The following is a 20,499-nucleotide window of genomic DNA, read 5'->3' as shown; positions in this document are numbered from 1 at the left end:
CCCTCACACCACAACTCTGTTAATCATCAACCCCATCAATTCAATAACTTAACATTCTCTTGAATATCCCCTCGTTGTTCGTCTCCGTCCCCACTGGTTCAGATCCTCACCACTTGCTGTTGCTTTCTGTCTGGTGTCTTTACATCCAGTTCTGCAACCCCCATTGCATCAATTTACACACCGACACTGCTCTGTAGTCAAAACTCCTCACTGACTCCCCACTCACAACAGAAAAACGTGTCCTCAGAAGCTACTCTTGCACGGTCCTTAAAGGCTTACTTCTACTTTTCAGGCTTTCTTTTATGGCACTCCCAGTATGACCCTTATAACTTTCCCCAAATATGCATGGCACTCTTAACCTCTGTGCTTTCAAATGCACTTTTCTTTTTTCCATAAAATGTTTTCCCTTCTCTTAGTAAACTCCTACTCATCCTTTAAAACCCAACCAAAGTGTTACCTCCGTTGGGAAACCTTTTCAAACCCTCCCATGCAGACTTTGCTGCCACTTACTTTGTGCTCCTGAAGCACTTTTTAACGTATACTTATTACTGCCATTGAGCTGAATTGAAATTGATTAATTTATTAGACTATGAGCTCCTCAAGGTTAGGATTTTCCCCTCTTTTTCCTTGGGGGTGTCAGCTTGACACACTGCTCAGTAAGCCTTTATTCTACCAAAAATCTTATTTACTCATTTACAAAATTAGGGACTTGGTTTGAATGGTTTTTACAAATCTTTGTAGACAAACGACTTTCAATCAGTTAACTTATACATATATTTGCATGACCTCTTTAAGTCTTTGCTCAGATATCATTTTCTCAGTGAAACCTTCTCTGGCCACCCCATCTCTGGCCACCGAGCACTCCCTTCTGGCACACTCCTTATCCCCCTTCCCTGCATCATTGTCTCCACAGCACTTTTCTCCCTACACCGTACTCTACAATTTACTTTTGTCTTTTGTTTTAATGTTTCTTTCCATTAGAATGAAATCCTTGTGAGGGCAGGACATTTTGCCTCTATTGTTCACTGCTCCATTTCTGGCACCAAAAAATGATGTGTGGCATATAGCTGGCTTGCCCTGAATATCTGTTGATTGAATGAGCTCTCAGATGTCGGAGATGAAAGATTCAAAGGGGTCATCTCATTAATCACATTTTTTAAAAGTTGTTCAGTGGCCAAGCCAGGATCAGCTATGGGTAAGTGACCAAACGGTGGGGCCTGCAGGCTGCTTGGCAGCTGTCAGAATCAAGGCAGTATAACTGACAAAGGACTGAAGCTACTATAAGTCTAAGAATGGGACTAAGCTGAGAAGATCCTGCAAGCAAACCTGTCACAGCATGGCCACATTCTCACATGCAGGGCAAAATCATGATCCTTCGTGCATCTCCCCACAGGACACCCTGTGACAGGGCACGGGGTCCAGCCCACCAGAGGAAGCGTGTCTTCAGCTTCTCCTTTTTTGTCCTCTGATGATGTCTGCCCCTTTGGAACACAGGGACCTTCACGTCCTCCTCTCTGTTCTACCGCAGAATCTTTAGAAAAGTCTGATCCATACTGAGGCACAAAATACTAGTGACACTTATAATCTCTGTCAAGGGGGCCTGACAGGCTACAACATAAACCACTGGAACCAAACTCTTACCTTGGGTCCTTCACACACTGGCAAGTGGGGGGGGGGGGGAAGGGGTCTTTCTGACATCGCCGAATTCCTGCCATTCAACTCAAAAGGAGCCGCCTATGTGTAAACAAGTGTAGCTAATAAAATATTCCAGAATTACTTCTCAAGCGGGCCTATTTAGCAGCAAGCCAATCATTCGTCCAAATTCCAGCCTCCATTTTAATACTTACCTGTGGGGTTGGAGTCAGGGTATAGGACACGGCATTTAGAAGGCAAAAAGCCCCAAGTCTATCACTCTTTGCTTGGCTGTACCAGAGGAAATCCTTCAGGGATCATATTTAAAAAAAAAAAAAAAAAAAAAAAAAAAAAAAGTCTATCCCTTTTAGCCCCGGGTAATTTGGAGGGAAGAAGAGAGTGAAATATTGATTGAGGATGGTAGGTTCCAAGGCTCTTGCTCCTTAAATCACATGATTCAGGGACAAATAGCAATGGAGAGGGGTCACATGAAAAACATTCCAACAGAATCAGAGTCTGAGGCTAGTAGAGGCTTTGGAAAATCTCGCTGACTAGACTTGGGAGAACCACTACTAGGGAGAGCTACTGTATTCTCCTTTCTCCTGTAGGAAGCCAGCGGCACTGGGACAGTGGTAGTGACAACAGGCAACTAGAAGCCTTACTTCCCGTTGCCTGAGCGGAATGAACTAATGTACACTCTCATTTGTTCCAGATGAGGGGATCCAGAATTGCTTAGAATGCAGCAAATCAGGAAAATCTTGCATTTGGAACAAAGGGGAAAAAAAAACCCTGCAGACTCAAATTTTGAGACAACATAAAATGTCCAGGATCATCAGCTACAGTGGTGGGTACTGGCTGGACCTTGCTTCCCAGGAAGTCCACTGGGCCAGCCACTCTGCAGCCCAAACTAGCAAGGGTCTCTTTAACACTGCCGAGGTCTGAAGAACCTTCCTCTTCTGTCACCAGGAGATAATGTACATCATTCCTAGATATCACCTTGGAGACGAGCAGATAGAAAAGAGAAAATTCGAGAGTTTGAAGATTTTCTTAAAAGGCCGACCTTGCAAGCTGGCCCCTTATGAGAAGGACAGGATGGATTATAGGAAAACAGAGTAGCCACATTTGCTTTGCACATCTGTATGTGAAAAGTGAGTACTTTTGCCTGCTCAGTGCAGTTGAGGGTTTTTTTTTTCCCCCAGGGTTTTTGAGAATATGTGTGAAGCAGATTTTTGTGTCAAGATAAACCTCAAGGCTAAAATTAAAAATCCTGTGTCAGGTCCATGATCAAGGGAGGGAGAGGATTTGCAGATGCAGAGAGAGGATGGTCAGCATAAGGAAGGAAAGAGGGGTTAATAAAGGTACTCACTAAATCTCCTTCTTGGAGTTTCGAAAAATAGAGTCAACTTTTCAGAGAGGGAAGCCCAATACCACAGCATCAATTCAAGGCTGGGACATATTTGGAGATATGTTTATGGAAGAGACAGACTTCAACAACTAACCAGAAAGAGAATTACAAGCTAGTATTTAATTAATTGAGTCCATTTAGGAATATGAAGGAGTCAGCAAGTAGACTCATTGTCAGTCTTGTGAGAGCTGGCTAAGTGAAGACCCATCACTCTCTTGAGCCAAACAGCTGAGGTCAAAGAATATTTGCATCCTAGGAGTAAGGGGGACCGTGGCTGGAGACTGGGTTGTGGCACCAACCCATGCTCCTTGCTGCCTTTAGGTAGAATTAGCTACTCATTTCCACTCCAGTAATCAACATCCTCTAGGCTATCCGAGCCTAAAGGGAACGTTTCCAACACACAGCCTGTATCTCCTAGAGGATGGGGCAGGGTGAAGTCGTGGGCCAGTACTGGGAAGAGGGTGTGTCTTCTTGGAGACCAAAGAGTAATTTAAAGTAAAAGAGTCAATTGGTACCTGGATTTCCTAGCCAAATTTGAGGGGACTGGGTAGAACTTAATAGAGAAATAAATGGAGGCTAATGATCAAGCTCTCACCTTCTTGGAAAAAGGGAGGGTGAGACCTTAATCATGAGTGAATGTTTTTTGCAGGGAGACAAAGGTTTACTATGGTAGTATTATATGTTTCAAATATATCCCAATTTAGAATCCCTTATCAATAAGCTTATTTCTCTCTCTCCTACATCCTATACTCCTACACTTGCAGTTAGTCGTTAGGCTGAGGTCAGGAAAGAGAAGACAAGATCCTTGCGGAAGTGGGATGCTAGCTGTAGTAGGAGGAGTCTCAGGTTGAGGAAAGTGGGGAATGAAGAGGAGAATCTGTTTCTTGCTGTCTAGGGCAATTTTGAAAAAAAAAAAAAAAGAGACAGAAAAGAAAAGTGAAGCAGGCAGCTGTTAAGGATTTCATGACTCTCTTCTCCACACACAGAAGTCAAAAAGGAGGAGGTAGTGCTTCATATATAACTAAACAGCTTTGAAGAAGCCCGAGGACTAGGATCAAATGGCAACCTCTTCCCTTGGAAGGCATGCGAGTGGAGCTATAAGACCTCAGAAGAAAGCCCTCTTCGTGGCACCCTGTGACATGGAGCAAGGCTGGTAGAGCTGAGGTGGTAGTGGGAGGCGCAGAGGAGATCCTGAGCTAGAATCCATGCCTTTCAGCAGTAGGTCCATGCCATGCAGGACCTCCAGAAGCTCCTGTATGTACAAGAAGGGGACACAGCGTGAGAGCACTGCTGGATCCAGGGATGGCAGGGGAAGAATGTATAGATCCCTGTGGATGATGACTTTGAGACTGGGGGTGAAGTCCTGGGGTCTAACACAGCAGTGGCGAATGTCAGCATAAAAGCTGGATAAGGCAATGGTGCCTCACACTAGAGGACAGTCCTAACAGTAGGTTTTCAGCAGAGTTCAGCCAGGATCCATAGGGATTCGTATGAATTTGAGGCTTTCCTTTCCCACAACTGCCACAAAACTGTGTCAGCCATCTCCTTTCCCCACATACCTGTCTCTGTTAGAGATGTGCAGGCAGGGAAAGAGGAAGTCTGAGAGACTAGCATATGCATGAAAGAGCCTGAGCATCTGCTTAGAAGGACTGCTGAGTTACTGCACTGAACTCAAGGTTATCGGGTTATCCTAACGTGTATACACTTCCCATTTCTCACATGCAGTTGGTCTGTGAGGAAGATCAGACGAGTGATGGAGCTGAAAAAAAATTTCTCTGAGCATCTGAAGGCAACAGAATGAGTAATTTTGTAATCCTGCTATTTCAGAAGTTAAATTAATAAGGAAATAGCCAATTAACAAGAAAACTCTTTTATTGATAGAAAAACAAAACAAATTTTCCATGAATTCTAGTATCTATTTTATTCTGTCTAATGGATATACTCAAGGTCCAAAATCAGTTTTTTTTTCTGTTGCTATTCTTGTCATCATTATTGTTACTGTTAATCTCTCTATAGAAACGACCCAATGAAATTGCATGCACCTGTCTCAGACAGGTAGACCCACCTTGATAAGACATTGTCCCCAGTTAAAGCTAATTAAACTCTTATTCTTAGCTAAGCGTTCCTAAATGGCACCAACTGTATTATGAGGTTGGTGACGTTAATAAGTATTAATTTCAAGTAATCAAAGCTGTTTCTCAAAAGTTATCAAATAAATCAAAACTGAATCAGAATTAAGACTTATGTTCAATTCAATGATTAAATACCCCTCTGTAAATAGATCAGTTTATTATAATGTGAACTAAAACATCTATGAGCCACAATCACTAGTTCCAAACAAGGATGGCCCAGATAAGCGGCTTTTCAGATTTAGACTCAAAGTCCAGATTCACAAGGGAATGGACCTGAGAAGCCTGACCAAATTAAGTTTCTGGTACTGATTTAACCTATAACTTCCACACAACATCAGCTAGCAATTGCTCAACTGTCACCCACAGAAAAGCTTTAAAGAGTGTCTGCACAATGGAAATGGAATTTCAATCTTTATCTAATTAATTCAACTGATATAGATAGAAACAGTGGAAAAGTCAGATGCCAAAGTTTTTTGTTTAAAGCTAATTTATCCATAGTTTCCAAAAACAACTTAACAAATTAAACAGAAAATGGTCATATTTTCACTTTACCTTTAGTTTGCAGATATAAGCTGTATCTCCACACCACGTATAGGTTGAATATTTAAGATCGAGCATAGTCCAGTTTTGTGGTCTAGATGACCCTAAATCTCTTCTAGGTACTTTTGCTTTCCATCTATATATTCAGACCACATAGACATGGCCATAAATATCATTATCATTGCTACATTTAAGTCACTAACTAGGAAAGGAAGCTATCTAATTACCAATTCCCCCGAGCCAAACACGACTCTCCCCTTTCATGAAGTAAAGAGAAAGTCATTCAGATTTAACTCCAGGGAAATAAGTGCATGCATATACCTGACTTCTCAGTATCCTCTCTGGATAAGAGGATGGAACATCTATTTGGTTTCCATCTCATTCTTGTAATGACAGAAAAGAGAATACAAAAAGTCCATTGTAAATTTGTACAAAATGTATGCATATATAAATACATATCTATGGGTGTATATAAATTCTAAAGAAGATTATATCCATCTACATCTTGAAGATTCAGAGTCCCATACAGTTGACATAATGGTATTCTCTCTCCAATTTTCTTATTTTTACAAACAATAAGAATCAAGCATGCCACCTTATGAATACTGAATGCAAGTGTAGAAGTTGAGCTGTAGCTATAGGGATTTGAAGCAATTAGTTTGACGGGACATCAGTGAATAAAATCCTTAAAATAAATTTATCTATTTCCAGATTGCCTTTTGTTTCATATAAAATGGAATCCAAAAATGCCCTGTTGGTCACATCCCAAACTCCTGAGACTACCAATTGAGCTCTGTAAGAAGCAAGGCTTTAAACAGGGTCTGTGCAATTTGCTTGGATATGTGCTTATTGCGGTAATTTGGTGTGGGGACTGGCATTACTAGAATTTCATGTAATTCCCTATCTCATAAAAAATCTCAAGTGATACCACCAGAAGCTTAGAGTTCTGAGCTTATTAACTCAGCACAAAATTTGACTCACAAGCTACATCATCTTTACACAAAGCACTATTAAAAATATTAAACCATAGTCAATTAATGGAGAAAGGCATACATATTTAAAGGTGCACAGTAAGAGCATATTACGGATCTGTACCCATGTTTAGAAGTATCAAGATCTTTTAAAACAGTATACAGAGTTTTTTAATCTCTTGTTTTCTCTATTCCTTTGGGGAAAAATTATATAGGACAATTTCATAATTACCCCCCTAGAGTGTAAAGGCTGCTCCTTGAAAGGGGATTATTATTGCATGCCTTGAATGCACTATGATTCATAAGGCAAAAATGTATGAGTAGCTTCAGCACCAAGGAAGTGGAGTCATCATCCAGCACTGCTCACAACAGAACATCTTATTGCTTTAATAAAATGGGAAATTATTCACTGTAAAAAGTGCACCAAATAAGGGGGATAAAGTGATATCTATGCACTTAGTGGAGCTCATTGGAAATGAGGAAGCTCCCTTCTGACTCCCTAATTCTATTCAAATTTCCAGTCCCTTAAGTCATTCTGTAATAACGTATTAAAGAACTACAGCTAGATGAGAGTGAGCTACAGAAATTAATGGACTTTCTTCTTTACAGTGCCTTAGTCATTCTGATGTACAGTGTAGAGCTCTGATGCACTAAAGGACTCCCTAGTGGCCTGAGGGAGTTAATGCACTCTTTTATCTGTTACTAGGAAGTGACTAAGGCACTGGAGAGAATCTGGTTCATTGTTTAATATATTATACCCAAAGATTACACCTGGTCTTCCTTTTGTATTAAAACATGGAATGCTTAAATGATGACCCTCTGTGCTTCAGGAAGGACTTGAGCATCTAATGGGTGGTTAAAATTTATCTTATTAAATTATTGTTATAAAAGATGCAGACTGAGTTTGGGCAATTTAATAGACGACCTAAAACCTCAGAGGTAATATTTTCTCTGGATAAGAGCATATATGCCTAGAACCAAGACAGAGAATCTGGAACTACTAGTTCCTGGGGAGAGGGATGCACTTAGGGGCATCGTTGCCTTACACCTTGCAGGTGACTAAGGACTCTTTTGGTTGAGCTTTTTGTAGAACGTTCTTATTCATACATTTTCCAAATCTGTTCCCAAGAAAGGATGCCAATGCATATGATTGAGATTATAATATGCTTCTGGCCCCTTCTATCATCAACCCAAGGGAAACAAAGTGGTAAAGAACCATAGGTGGACACCATTTCTGACACAGCTGGCCTTGTCTAGCATTAGGAGAGAGAACAAAAACATTGATCTTTTTCTCTCACTTTCTTTTTTCTTACTTTTCCTTCATGCATTCAGTGAAGTTAGGTAAGCCAGACTGAGAAAGAGAAAGAGAGCCCTTCTTTTGCTGAATCTCAGATACAGACACAGATTTCTAACTAAACAAGCTGCAAACATTTTTATCCTACAAGCAGTTGGGTTTAACTTCTCTTGAAATTTGCATGTCCTGTCATCCAAATTGCCCAACATCCCCACCAGTCTCACCCTCAAACACATACAGTACAAGCAAGCACACACACCACTGCCTCCAGGTGGTAACTGCATGCAGGGAGGACTACAGGCACTGTTTAAATATTAACCATGTTTTAATAGATGGCATTCCTGCACATCCATTGTTTGTTTTCTGTTGTGGTTGTTTCTGTTATTCGCAAAAGAAATAAGAAAACATATGTGTCATCTTTTTATAACAGTCTACAACAGAGTAAGGTACAAAAGAACACTTCTGGAAACAGCAGAAGCCAGGCCTGCACCACTGAAATCTTCATCCAGTGGTAACCATTATATCAACAGCTTGAAATTAAGAACAGGAATATACAGTTTGAAGGATGTAGTACAGAACTATAGTTCGCTTCTGTATTTGGTACCAATATAATAAATATATAACAAAGATGCACTTGTGCTAAAAATTAAACATAAACATTCTGGTTGGTTAGATACTGCACTTTCAGTACTGCACATCACCTAATACTTTTTTCTTTTTACAAAAATGGTAACTTACGCAATGATTAATAATAAGAAAACCAATAGTACACTCAAACCCGATCGTAGAAAAAGAGGAAACCAACAAAAAGCTAGAATAGTCAGTATCCAAAACAGCCCCTCCTCCGCCTGCACAACCAAAGAAAGTAACCAGTTCTGTGAGACAATCTCAGCACCAGACCTGGCTGGACAGCTCCCGGATCCTTCGTGAATCCTGAAAACGCCACGAGTCAAAGGTGTACAGGTGGGGATGGGGCAGGGAACTAAAACAGTAGATTATTTCTTTTCCTTTTTATAACTCATTTAAAGATCTCTAATATATTTATGCTCGGCCAGCGAGGGACACTTTAAAAGTAAATTAAAATGCCTGGTCCTAGGAAAGAGAACGGTTGACTTAAAGGTGAGAAGAGGGTTGACTGGAGAGTGGTACCTGTCATAAACGTTTTTCTGGGGCTATCTCTGTGGCCTCTGTAGTCCTGGTGCTTAGTGAATACGTTTTCTTTATAATATACTATTGACTGAGCCCGGCTGAAAGTGGTAATGGGGGAAGGAGGGAAGCTAAAGGAAAAGTGAAAGCGTTGGGGGTGGAGGGTAACAAAGCTAACTGAACCTTAACTTGACAGCTATGTACAACACACCGGGCCCCTTCCACTCCCTTTGCTCTGAGTCAATGACTTTTATGTGTTTGGTAGCTTGTGCGGTTTCTCCTCCTCAATGTGGGGGGCTCAGGATGGAGGGGGAAGACGCATTCTTCGTTGACAATGAGAAATTATGTGATTTGTCATGCGCTTGGATTGTGTTATTAGTATTATAATAATTACTATAAATATTAATAATAAAGTATTGTTATCAGCGTTATTTCTTCTTCCGAGACTTTCCTCGCCCAATATTTACAAATACCGCACAGTGCCTCGGCGGAGGAGAAACAGAGTAGAGGGAGGAAAAATAAGGAAAGGAGGAGGAGGAAGAGAGGCCACAGGAAAGTGGAAGAGGAAGGCCGGAGGAAAGAAAGCAAGGACGGCAAAGATGCTGGAAACGAGGAAGGGAAGAAGAGGGGCTAGACAATCAGGACAGTACCACCGTTTGCAAAAGGCCCTCGCCAGCTGTGTCCAAACAGGAGGAGGCTGCGTGTGCTCCTTGCGGACTGGGGGCCGGTGGTGGAGGCGAAGGAGCACAGGGCCCCCGGCACGGCAGGCCAGCGGACGAGGAGGAGGAAGCGTCGGGAGGGGCGCAGGAGGCAGAGTCCCGGGCCTGCCTCTCCAGCCGGGTTTCTTTTGCGTGGGTCGGGGCCTGGCCGCCCGCGGGCTGGAGCAGCCCCCTGCCGCCGCGGTTGCCGCTGCAGTGATCCCGCTCATATTCCTCCTGAGCCCTTTGCATCTTTCGCTTCTTCATCCTACGCTTATGGATGTGGAAGGTGGAGAGGGACAGCACGATGAGGCAGAAGATGAGGGTGACCAGGACAATCAGCACCAGCGTGGAGGAAAAGGACTGGAAGAGATGCTGTCCCACCTGCGTGATGCAGGTGCCGCCCCCGCCGCCGCCGCCGCCTGCGCCGGGGCCACGGGCGCTCGCGTTGCCGCTACCGCTGGCGTTGGGGGAAGCAAAGGTCCGGTTGAGGAGACACGGCGGCAGCGCCAGCCTCAGCTCCTTGGGCGCCCTGGCACTCATCGGCGCTGGGCTGGGAGGGGCCGGGCCCACCAGACTTCCTCTCTTGGGCACAAGGTTCTCACCAGCCAAGAAGAGGACGGAGCCCACGCCACCCAAAACTACTCCCCGGTGCGGGAGGAGGGGATGCGCGCGCGAGCGAAGGAGCGAGGGAGCAACTGCGGGCAAGCAAGCTGGCCAGGGAGCGAGCGGTGCCCAGGAGATCCTCTCCAGCCCCGCCTCGAACGCGTGTCTGCGCGCCCTTTTCCTCGGCCAAGGCACCAGGCTGCAAAGAGAACAGGCTTAGTTAGGATCCCGGCCGCTGACCAGGGGAGCGCGGAGAACCGGAATGATCACCGCCACTGCAAAGCGGCCCTCTGGGCACATTGCCTCAGCTGGGCGCTGCCCGTCTTCTCCGCAGCCCGCGGACCCCAGCCCGCCCGCCCCTGGCCGCGCACCAATGCCTCCAGTTCCGCGCTCGCGCCACTTGCCCACTTGCCGGGAAGGGGTCTGCGCCGGCCGCGGAGAAGCCGATTACTCAGCAGATAAGCAGCCTCCCTGCGCCCTCCACAACTTTCTAATTGCAACAGACACGCAGCCACCTCGGAACGCGGTCCCTGCTTCTCAGAGTACCGACTCTCCTGTTTCCTTCGCCCTCTCAATGGATGTCTTTTCCTGGATCCTACCCTTCCCAGCACCCACCCCGAGCCTCCGAGCCCCCTCCGGGTACGCAGTCCTCCCTTCTTTTCCCTCCTCCCCCAGATTCTCCCTCCCTGGACCGCGTCAGATCCCTTAGGTCCCATTCCCATGGGGGTAACCCTGGCGCCACATCCCACTCCGCCTCTGTCCGCGGCCGCGGCTGACGCGCACGATTGCGCTCCATTCTTTCTCCAGCCTTCTTCCCCGGTACCTCCCCCCCAGACAGAGAGAGAAAAAAAAAAAAAAACCAGCTGAAGCACCTTTCTCAGCTAAAGCACATCCCTGCAAACGCCCCCTTCTCCCCATCCCCCTGTGCCCCCCACATGGCAATATTCTGCTTCTTCTAAGGGGGCTGGAAATGAAAGGAGGAGGGTTCCCACCCGCAAAGTTTGGGGAACGGACCTTCTCTCGGGCCTTCCCAGAACCAGCTCGAGGGCCTCGAGGCTCTTCCGGGGGACCAGAGCCAGGCAGACCTGCAGCGCGCAGCGGAGCCCCCTTGCCGCTCTCGAGAGGCGGCTGCAAACTGTTGCACTGCGGAGCAGCGAGGCGGCGCGCGAGCCCCGGCCGGGGCAGGGGCGGGGGCCGAGGCTACGGCCGGGGGTGCCTGCGCAGGCCGCCGGGGCTGCCCTACCCACTCGCGCCCGCTCACCCGGGCGCCCGGAGCTTTCGCCGCACCGCGTCCCTTACCTGGGGCCGCCAGCTGGCTGCAGGGAGGGAGCCCCCGCCGCGCGGCTGCAGTGGCGGCTGCAGAAGGCGCGGAGTGAATGGGGCCAGAGACCAAGCCGCGCTGCCGCCGCCGCCGCCGCCGCCGCTGCTTCGGGAAGCTCAGCTCGCAGCCTATTGCCAGAGAGGCCGGTGACGTCAGGCAGCCACCGACAGGGCTCCAAGCCACCCCTCAGGCCCCCACCCCACCCTCATACCCCAACTCCTCGTCCTGGCGGAGCGAGCCTCCGCCACACAGGTTCCCCGCCCCCTACTGTTCCCCTGCAGGAGCCTGAGGGGCGTAGCCTCTACCCTGTGAGCAGCCCACCTTCCGCACTCCTATGCCTAGGAAGGGCTGAAGCTTCAGTTCTCTGGCTGCCGGATTCCTCACCCTCAGCCCATTCCCACGTGGTTCCAAGAACACATTTTCACGCTCTAGAGATCCACCTGCCCTCGGGGCACACAATGGGCTTCCTCCCTCTGCTGACGAGGATCTCCTCCCTCTCCAATCCTGCCTGTGCCGGCCTGGCTCTGAACAGAAAGTGCGTGCGTGAGAGAGAGATTTCTGAACACAGCCGTGGGGGACCTGAAATACAAACCTGAACGTATATTTAACATCAAACAATCCAAATGAACTCTTTCCCCTCCATCGGAGTCTCCAACTTATTTTCACTCCATCCGACTCACGATCCTCCTCTCGTCTCACGCGCACACATCCCCAGGCCCAAGAATCATTCAGTGTATAAAGGCCCCTTCTATTCTGACAATCTAGACCCTTTTGAGCACACAAAGCACACAAAAGGCTTAGAAGGTAGGAAGAGGAAAATCACTCAGAGGAGTGCAGAGATGAACTGCCCTATGAAAATTCCGAGCGTTGTGCCTCTTACAAAATACCCCTTCATTGACCCTAATACTTGTTAAAGTGCTTGGTGCCTTTGTGCAGAATCAATAGCCTTTCAGCACAATGCACAGAACTTTCTGAAAGATTCTCATCAGCCCACCGAAATCTGGGCAGAAGCTAACCAACTATTGGTTCAGAACCCTTTAGAATAGCGCATTTGGTTACCGTAGCCAATTTCAAAGCAAAGTATTCTCATTTTTCTACTGGAGAAGCCAGCCTGGAACAGCAATTTCGAAGACATTGTATGATCTTTGAAGGCATTCAGGTTTCTTATGAAATGTGCGTTTCCTTCTTCCCTTCTCGTTTAAGTTCAACACAGTGTCTGTACAATCCTCACTTGCTAAATTGAATCCTGCAGACACACTGTCTTCCTGTTATGGGTCGGAATTTAGAGAGAGGAGGAATGCCTGATGCCCACCTATCTGCTTGCATTTGCAAGCTGAAGGTTTTGTAAGGAAGAGGATTTGACATGGGGTGGAGGAGGGGGTAAAAGGCTGTTTGTCCATAATCTGTGTGTCCATTCTTTTGAGTCTGTGTTCCTATCTAGTCCTACTTCAACTTCTTTCTCTATCCTTGCCCATGTCTTATATAGAGAGAAAGAAATACATTTTCCCCAGAAATTCTGTTTTGATTTATTCAAATAAAAGTATCAGCTTTTTCTTCGTAATTGTTTCAATTAAAACAAAAATTATCTCTACTTAAGCTAATAGTGCAGTACACGCTGAATAATGCATGGTTTCTTGGGAGCACAGATTGCCAGAGTTACACAGTTAGTGATGGCCAGTGACCCCAATGCTGGCTTAGCTCTCCTGCCTGGCATGAGGGTACCTATTGCCCTGCAAAAGCCACCTGCCACATTTGGGCAGTCTGACTTTGGTAGGCTCAAGGTATAGAATGGTGAGCTTTGTTTTCACCATGATCAGTAAGTGAGACTACACCAGTGACGCTTGACATACAATGCCCATTTTTGCACATTTTCTTTGCCCCTGAAAAGTTAAGTCTAATCAACATTTTGTAAAGCAAATCCAATTTTGAATACTCCAAAAAGAGATCTGGCTATTTAAAGAGTCTCTTTAGAAAAAAACTGTCTTGTAAAGCAAAGAATCTTTACATAATTAGAATTAACTCTCACTGGTCTATCTGTTTTCTAGACTTAGAAGAGTGAGTTATCAGGTTTTCCCAGTGAGCAATGTACACACCTTCAAAATATGTTGTAAAGGGAATATAATACGTATGTTATGGGATTCCTTTTGCACACTGAGCTTCTAGGACATGTGATTAGGCTCCCATTTTATTCTTTTGTTATAAATGATAACCATCTGTTATACCAGGAGTGCTAAAAGTATCTGCACCATTTTACACAACTCTTGAAAAAACAAAGTCTTGCCTTAGGAAATTTACAGTCTATAGCCGATGAATGTGATCCACAAGACAATGGTATTTAACTGGAAGTGATTTATGTAGGTTAAAGGCACCAACTTTCAGGTCAAAGCCCAGCACACATTTTTTTTCCTTTCTCTTTCAAGAAGAATAATCTGTGGGTTCATAATTTGTTTTTACCCAGAGAATAAATGTGCGATAGATAGATAGACATGGATGTCACTGGGTGGTATGGGTCAAGCCCCAAGAATACCACCAGCAGCAAACAGGCACACCTTGTGGACTGCAGGAGTTGATCTCACTGAACTGCTATATGATTTTGGCACAATAGCAAGACTTCTTCCAGACAGCAGGTTGCCACTGTTTTTGCCACCAAACTTCTCAGGCTATGCTTCCAAGACTGGAGGACCAAGAAGGCTTGAGATTCCCATAATCTTGTCTTGTGATGGGAAAGCCCCTTTGGACTCTAGCACATTCCAAGTATTCAGCAACATATAACATTGCTCTCAAATCTGATGGGGAATTTCCATCTAGCTTAGAGAAAAGTGCCACACAAGCACCTAGCACTTCAATCCAAAAAAGGACTGAATCAATAACAAAACAACAAAATAAGAAATTCTATTATGATGATGATGATTTGCAAAACACCTACTATGTACCAGGCTGTACTAAACACTCCCTATAATAGCATTAAGTCTCAATGTAACCCTGCAAGGTTTTTTTTTTTCTTCCAAAATACAAAATTATGTATTTATTAATTCATTCACTTATTTGCTCAATGAAAATCTTTGAGTACCTGCCATATGTCAGGTGAGGAAACTAAAGCTCAGAGTAGCTAAAGACCACACCCAAGTCACTTACTAGTAAGTATAGTACTGGGATCAAACCCAAGCAGACTGATTTCAAAGTTAGTATTCTTTTCATGATTGGTGTTCTCTCTCTCTTTCTCCTTCACGCACATATGAACACACACACATACACATCCCACACACACATATCTCTGTCTCTATCTCTATTACAGTTTTATCTTTATCTCTATCTACCTTCAGTTGAGGAAGTTTAAGCAAGTAAAACTGAAGGAAAGCAGAGCTGTTGATCAAAATAGAGGAGGGGAGATGGGATGCCTCACCACGGGGTCCGCCCTTCTCCTCAGCAGCAGCCCACAGGATGCTCCGCACAGCCCCTTGGGATGGGCAGAGTCCACTCTGAAAACACTTTCACTGCTCTCGATCACCTAGGCAGGTCATTCCAGATCACAGTGCAGCGTGACACATACGAGGCTTGTTTTAGATTTACAGGAACTTTTCTAGAGGATGTTCAGTGGATCCTGCTCTGAATCACACATCTCAACCACTCTGGGTCCCTGCATGCCTACAGAGATATGTTGTCATGTTGTGAAATCAACTACTGGCCCAGTCAGCAACTAATTCATAAACAAGGTACTAAATGAAGCTCTTGACCTTCTTCGAGTTATATAGGTTTTTATTTTTTCTGATTTATTCTTTTCATTTGCGAAATGAGAACAGTATCTTCATTGCAGTGTTTACTTTAAGCACTGAGCATATAGTAAGCTTTCAGTAAATGGTAACTCTTTAGGTTGTAAAGATATTACTAATATTATTATTTAACTCTGGCAATAGAAGCATTACACAATTTTGGACATTAATATTTGGGGAAATTTTTATAAGTTTGAGCATTTCTTATAGGAAGTTAACTATAAGGGTGAAGCGACTGCAAACAATGATAAATAATGAGCAATTCAAGGAACTGGGAATATTAACTCTAAAGATGAGGAGACGTGGGAAATGCATCATAGGATCTTCAAGTGTTTAGAACATCATCAATAGAAGATGAATTTATCTGGCTCTGGATAGTCACGAGAGAACTGAGATATAGTGGAACAGATATTTGGTAGGAAGTATATTTCAGTTCACCTTTTCATTATTGAAAAGACTTTTCTAGTTGTGCAGCAGGTTATCATCTAAACTAGCAGCCTTCAAACTGGGGACCCACATCCCTGGGAGCACACTAGGATTTTTTCCAGTGGAAATATGGGTATGTTTAGTTTTAAAGGAATCATTTCCCAAATCCTCAACCTAAATATATACTTTTTCCCAAAATGTATCTATCTCAGGTTAAAATTTATCCTTTGTCACCTCTCCTTACACTTCTCCTACTTTGCAAAAGAAAAACCTAAGTTCTCCAGCCCCCAGTCTTATTATCATGCATTACTCAGGGTATAAACACCTTTGGGGAACCAACACAGCAAGACCTGGAGGATGTATAACTCCCAAGGAGTGACAGCAAAGCAGAAAGATCATCTATAAGAAATATTGCTGGAACAGCGCTTTATTCATCCAGGTGACAGATTCATTTTGAGGCTCTATGTCTATCTATATATCGATTTATCTTAGAATTTAGAACTGAAATGGTTGTCACAAGGGTACAAGTTTAAGTTGAAATATTTAAATAAATTCCAGTTTATTTAAATTGAAAAATGATTTTTTTTTTCTCACAGAGAGTAAGCCTGATTTTTCTATTTGGGTTGACAATTTGAACTTCATTTGCCTGACAGAGAATATGGAAGGCACATCATACAAACTGAATGAACTAAATCTATCAATCTGATGTCTTGACAAAATATATTTAAAATACTTATACGATGTACTTTATGGAATATGCCAGAAATTATATTCTTTGCAACTATTACGATTTTAAAGTTTGAGATGTCAAATTAAAATGTGCAAAGGGGTCTATGATTTTCCAAAATTATTTTAGGGAGTGTTCAGGCAAAAAAATTTTGAAGGTTTCTATTCCAAAATGTCCAACTCCTGTGACACCATCTGGAAAGGCTCAAACACCAACTGGACCCATCAGGGGTGTCATATAGGAGATTTCTTCCTAGAGTGGAAGTGTAAACCAGATGGCTTTTCTAATTTTAAGAAAGGTGAAAAGCCTACACACCTTTATATACCCATGAGGGCATTTCTAAGCTCAAGCCGCATAAACATGTGCTTCATCCCTTTATACCTCAAATGAAAACCTTCTCCAATCAAGTCTCAGACCCATTTAAATCTGGATATTTGTGCAAAAAGTCAAGATTCTTCTTGCTACATTGTCCTTGACTGGGAAATTCATTCATTCAATGAATATTCATTGTCTGCCTACCATGTGTCTCAAATTGTGCTAGGTGCTCAGTACATCAGTGACCAAAGAAAAGGCTCTGTAATCAGGAACTTGCATTCTAGTCACATACATGATCACATTTTGGTTATCTTGCCAAAGGCAAAGAAAGTTAATATTTCTCTTTTTTTCTCATATTTTTAAGTGAAATATCACATGTATCAAAGAACAGAGGACTGTAAGCTAAGTAGACTGACAGAAGTGAAGCTAAGAGGTTGATGGGTAAATATAGATGGACCAACAGATGTCAAGTAATTCTTAAGATCTTTATGACCAACAGCTCCTGGAAAATGAGAGTTCTGAATCATGATCAGAAACCCACTGGCATATGTTTCTTTCAAGTGCTGTGAATCTGTCTTTCATGACAAAGATAAACAAAATAGTTCCACCATGCACAAAAAAGATACAGCTAAACCAGAGTTTCTCATTCTTGGCAGCATTTGCATTTGGGGCCAGATAATTCTTTGTTGTGAGAGGCTGTCTTATGCATTATAGGCTGCTGTGGAAAGCAGAATTCTGAAGATGGTCCCGCATGATTAAAACCCCCTGATTATTCAGTCAAACGCTAATCTAAGTACTGCTATGAAGACATTTTTGGAGATGTAATTTAACTGCCACATAGTTGACCTTGAACTATGAAGAATATTCAGATAGACCTGACCCAGTCAGGTGAGACTTATAAAAGAAAAGAGTTTTCTCTGGCTGGTAGCAGAAGTGGAAGTCAGAGATTCAAAGCACACGGAGGATTCAACATGCTGTTGCTGACTTAGAAGGTGGCAGGGGACATGAGCAAACTAACATGGATGCCTTTTAGGACCTAAGAACATCTGACACCAGCAAGGAAATGGGGACGTCAGTCTTACCACTGCAAGGAACTGAATTCTGCCAACAACCTGAATAATCTTAGAAACTGATTCTTCCCCAGAGATTCCACAGAAGAGCCCAGCTTAGCCAACACTTTGATTTCAACCCTCTGAGACTCTAAGAAGAGAAGTTGCTTTCCCTCCCAATCACTCCAGACTTCTGACCTACGGATCTGTGAGATAATATATGAGTGTTGTTTAGACTGCTGTGCAGCAAGAGGAAACTAACACACATGTTTAGCAGTGTCCCAGGTGTCTTCCCATTAGATGTCAGTAGTGCCCCTCCTCAGTCCTGACAATCAAAAATATCTCTAGATCCTACCAAATGTCACAGGGGTGACGATGCAAAACCCCCCTGGCTGAGAACCGCTGGTCCAGACATGCAACTTCTCTCTGTACAGTTAAGAAACAACGGTCCGAAGGAGGGGATGGGCATCTTGAGCACAACCCATATTTTATGACAATTTCACTTACTGTTTTCTCTGAGTTACTAATTTGACCAAGAAAGACTGTGATGTGGAATGAGGAATTCTCTAATAAATCAATCTATAACAAATTAAGAAAAAAGTTCCCATGGATCAATCAAGAGAGTTTGGATGAGAACAAATAGTGCCAACAAAAATTGTTACTTTCCATGGTAAATAAAATCTCATGCAAAGAAAGAGGAGGTCCTTGCTGGATTTTTGCGTACAGCTTTGGATTTTGTTTTCTATAACATTGAAGCTTACAGCAAGAGAGAAACACTTGGTTTGGGTCACAGCTCGGTTGAAGGTCACATAGTCCTCAGTGCTCTGAAGGATTCTAATAGAACACATGATATTAAGTGACTTATTTCACATTGTGGGTGACCATTTCAATTCCTCCTGTTTCTCTTTTCCTTATGAAGCAATATTACTGTATTTATTTTGAGAATCAGGAAAGAAAGCCAAATGGCCCTATAGTTTTCAACCTTTTATCTCTTATACTATTATTTTCATTGTCTGTATATCATTTTATGCTTGAAAAAGAAAACAAATGAAGCAATGTGAACACAGTTTTAAAATAAAATTGCCTAGAAGTTATCAACCCCAAAGCATGACTGACTAGGAAAGAAACATATAAGGCAGCAGAGATTTCTTCCTGTATTCCAAGTTACCTTTTCTCTGCATTAGTTGCTATCAACTGTATTTTTGTTACTATAACAGCATGCATGGGGCAGACAAAGACAGCAATGAAATAAAAGAAAGGGCATGTTGAAGAGATACATTTTATGTAATCAAATGAAACTTTGGGGGTTTTTTTGTTTGTTTCGCTGGACCTTTAGATATTGTCCAGAAATACTTTCTCTGCTGCTGAATGAAAAATTGGTAGACATTATGACTTTGGGGATCACTTTTGGTTAAAAGACACTCCTACATTCTTTTAAATCAGAACACAATGTCAATTCAGTAATTAGAATATCTAGTCCAAGACTTACAAAAATTAAAAAAAAAAACTAATTATATATTTTCTTTTTCCTCACAGTGTGGGCTTATTTTTAAATGAAAACCTAGAGCCATAAACAGTAGTAATATTTGGCTTCTTTATTCCTCTGGTTTGTATTTCTTCTCTTTATTCCTCACCATCCATCCCTAGATTGCTAGACAGTTTGCTTTATCTCTGGAGTCAAATAAAGGGAGGGACAAATGGTAAAGGGGTAGGAACTTTTTATTTAGACTGGTTCCATCTCAAGATGCCTTTACACTCCTGGGGCCTGACAAGCGTCGAGGTTGACTTGGGATAAAAAAAACCCTCCTCCTTAATCCATTTACATTCAGCCCTTCTCTCAGGTGTCACTGGTGAATATTTCTTCACCCCACCCCCCAGGAATCTATTTCTTTCAGCTTCTTGCTGTTTAATTCTAAAGGAAAACTGAGAAAGAGTGTTCAACACCCATCCAGAATCCCCCTACCTGGGGAGCAAGGGACCTGGGTATCTATATACCAACAGCATCTCATTTGCTGCTGCAGGCCTTCACTTTCCAAGCTTCAAGGAACTATCCCAGAAGCATGTTAGAACCAACCACAGGAGTCTTCCCAGTGCCTTAAAGCTGGCATCATGGGAGAATGCCCCCATTTCAAAAATCCTCAGTATCCAGCCTCATAGTCCTTACTGCTGGTCTGATACCCGCAAAGTCCACTTTCAGATTTGTTTTCCTGATTCTGCCGGGACACGTTAGCCAAGTCTTAAAACTGTTTTGAGATGATCCTCTTGTTCCTAGTGCAGGGAAAGTATTTTCTCAGGAATCCAAGCTGAGTTTTGAACCTGGTTATTGTTTTAGAATCTGTGAGAGGGACAGAGGTAAACCTTGAGGAAGACGTATCATCTCATAAGGAGTCTGCCTCTAATGACTTCTAGGCAATGAGAAAACCTGCTATCCTGTAACAGTGGGGAGTAAACCACTCTGTAGGCCCAG

General features: G+C 43.4%; 1 protein-coding gene across 2 annotated transcripts; it reads right to left on the bottom strand.

Annotated features, from left to right (window-relative positions):
- Nucleotides 1-4,909: 4,909 nt before the first annotated feature.
- C33H11orf87 (chromosome 33 C11orf87 homolog) lies at nt 4,910-11,999 on the bottom strand. Of its 2 annotated transcripts, none has more exons than XM_074356919.1 (2): nt 11,724-11,999; nt 4,910-10,623 (listed from the first exon to the last, which is right to left on the bottom strand). In XM_074356919.1, the coding sequence occupies exon 2, from the start codon at nt 10,359-10,361 to the stop codon at nt 9,759-9,761; it is 603 nt and encodes a 200-aa protein (XP_074213020.1). In that variant the 5' UTR covers nt 10,362-10,623; nt 11,724-11,999; the 3' UTR covers nt 4,910-9,758. The 2 variants fall into 2 exon arrangements, with proteins under 2 accessions (XP_074213020.1, XP_074213021.1); XM_074356920.1 differs by lacking the exon at nt 11,724-11,999 and adding an exon at nt 11,439-11,640.
- Between the last annotated feature and the right edge of the window lie 8,500 nt (nt 12,000-20,499).

Source organism: Camelus bactrianus, chromosome 33 (assembly GCF_048773025.1).
Source record: "Camelus bactrianus isolate YW-2024 breed Bactrian camel chromosome 33, ASM4877302v1, whole genome shotgun sequence".
Taxonomy (NCBI): Eukaryota; Metazoa; Chordata; class Mammalia; order Artiodactyla; family Camelidae; genus Camelus; species Camelus bactrianus.
This window is presented reverse-complemented; position numbering and strand designations above follow the sequence as displayed.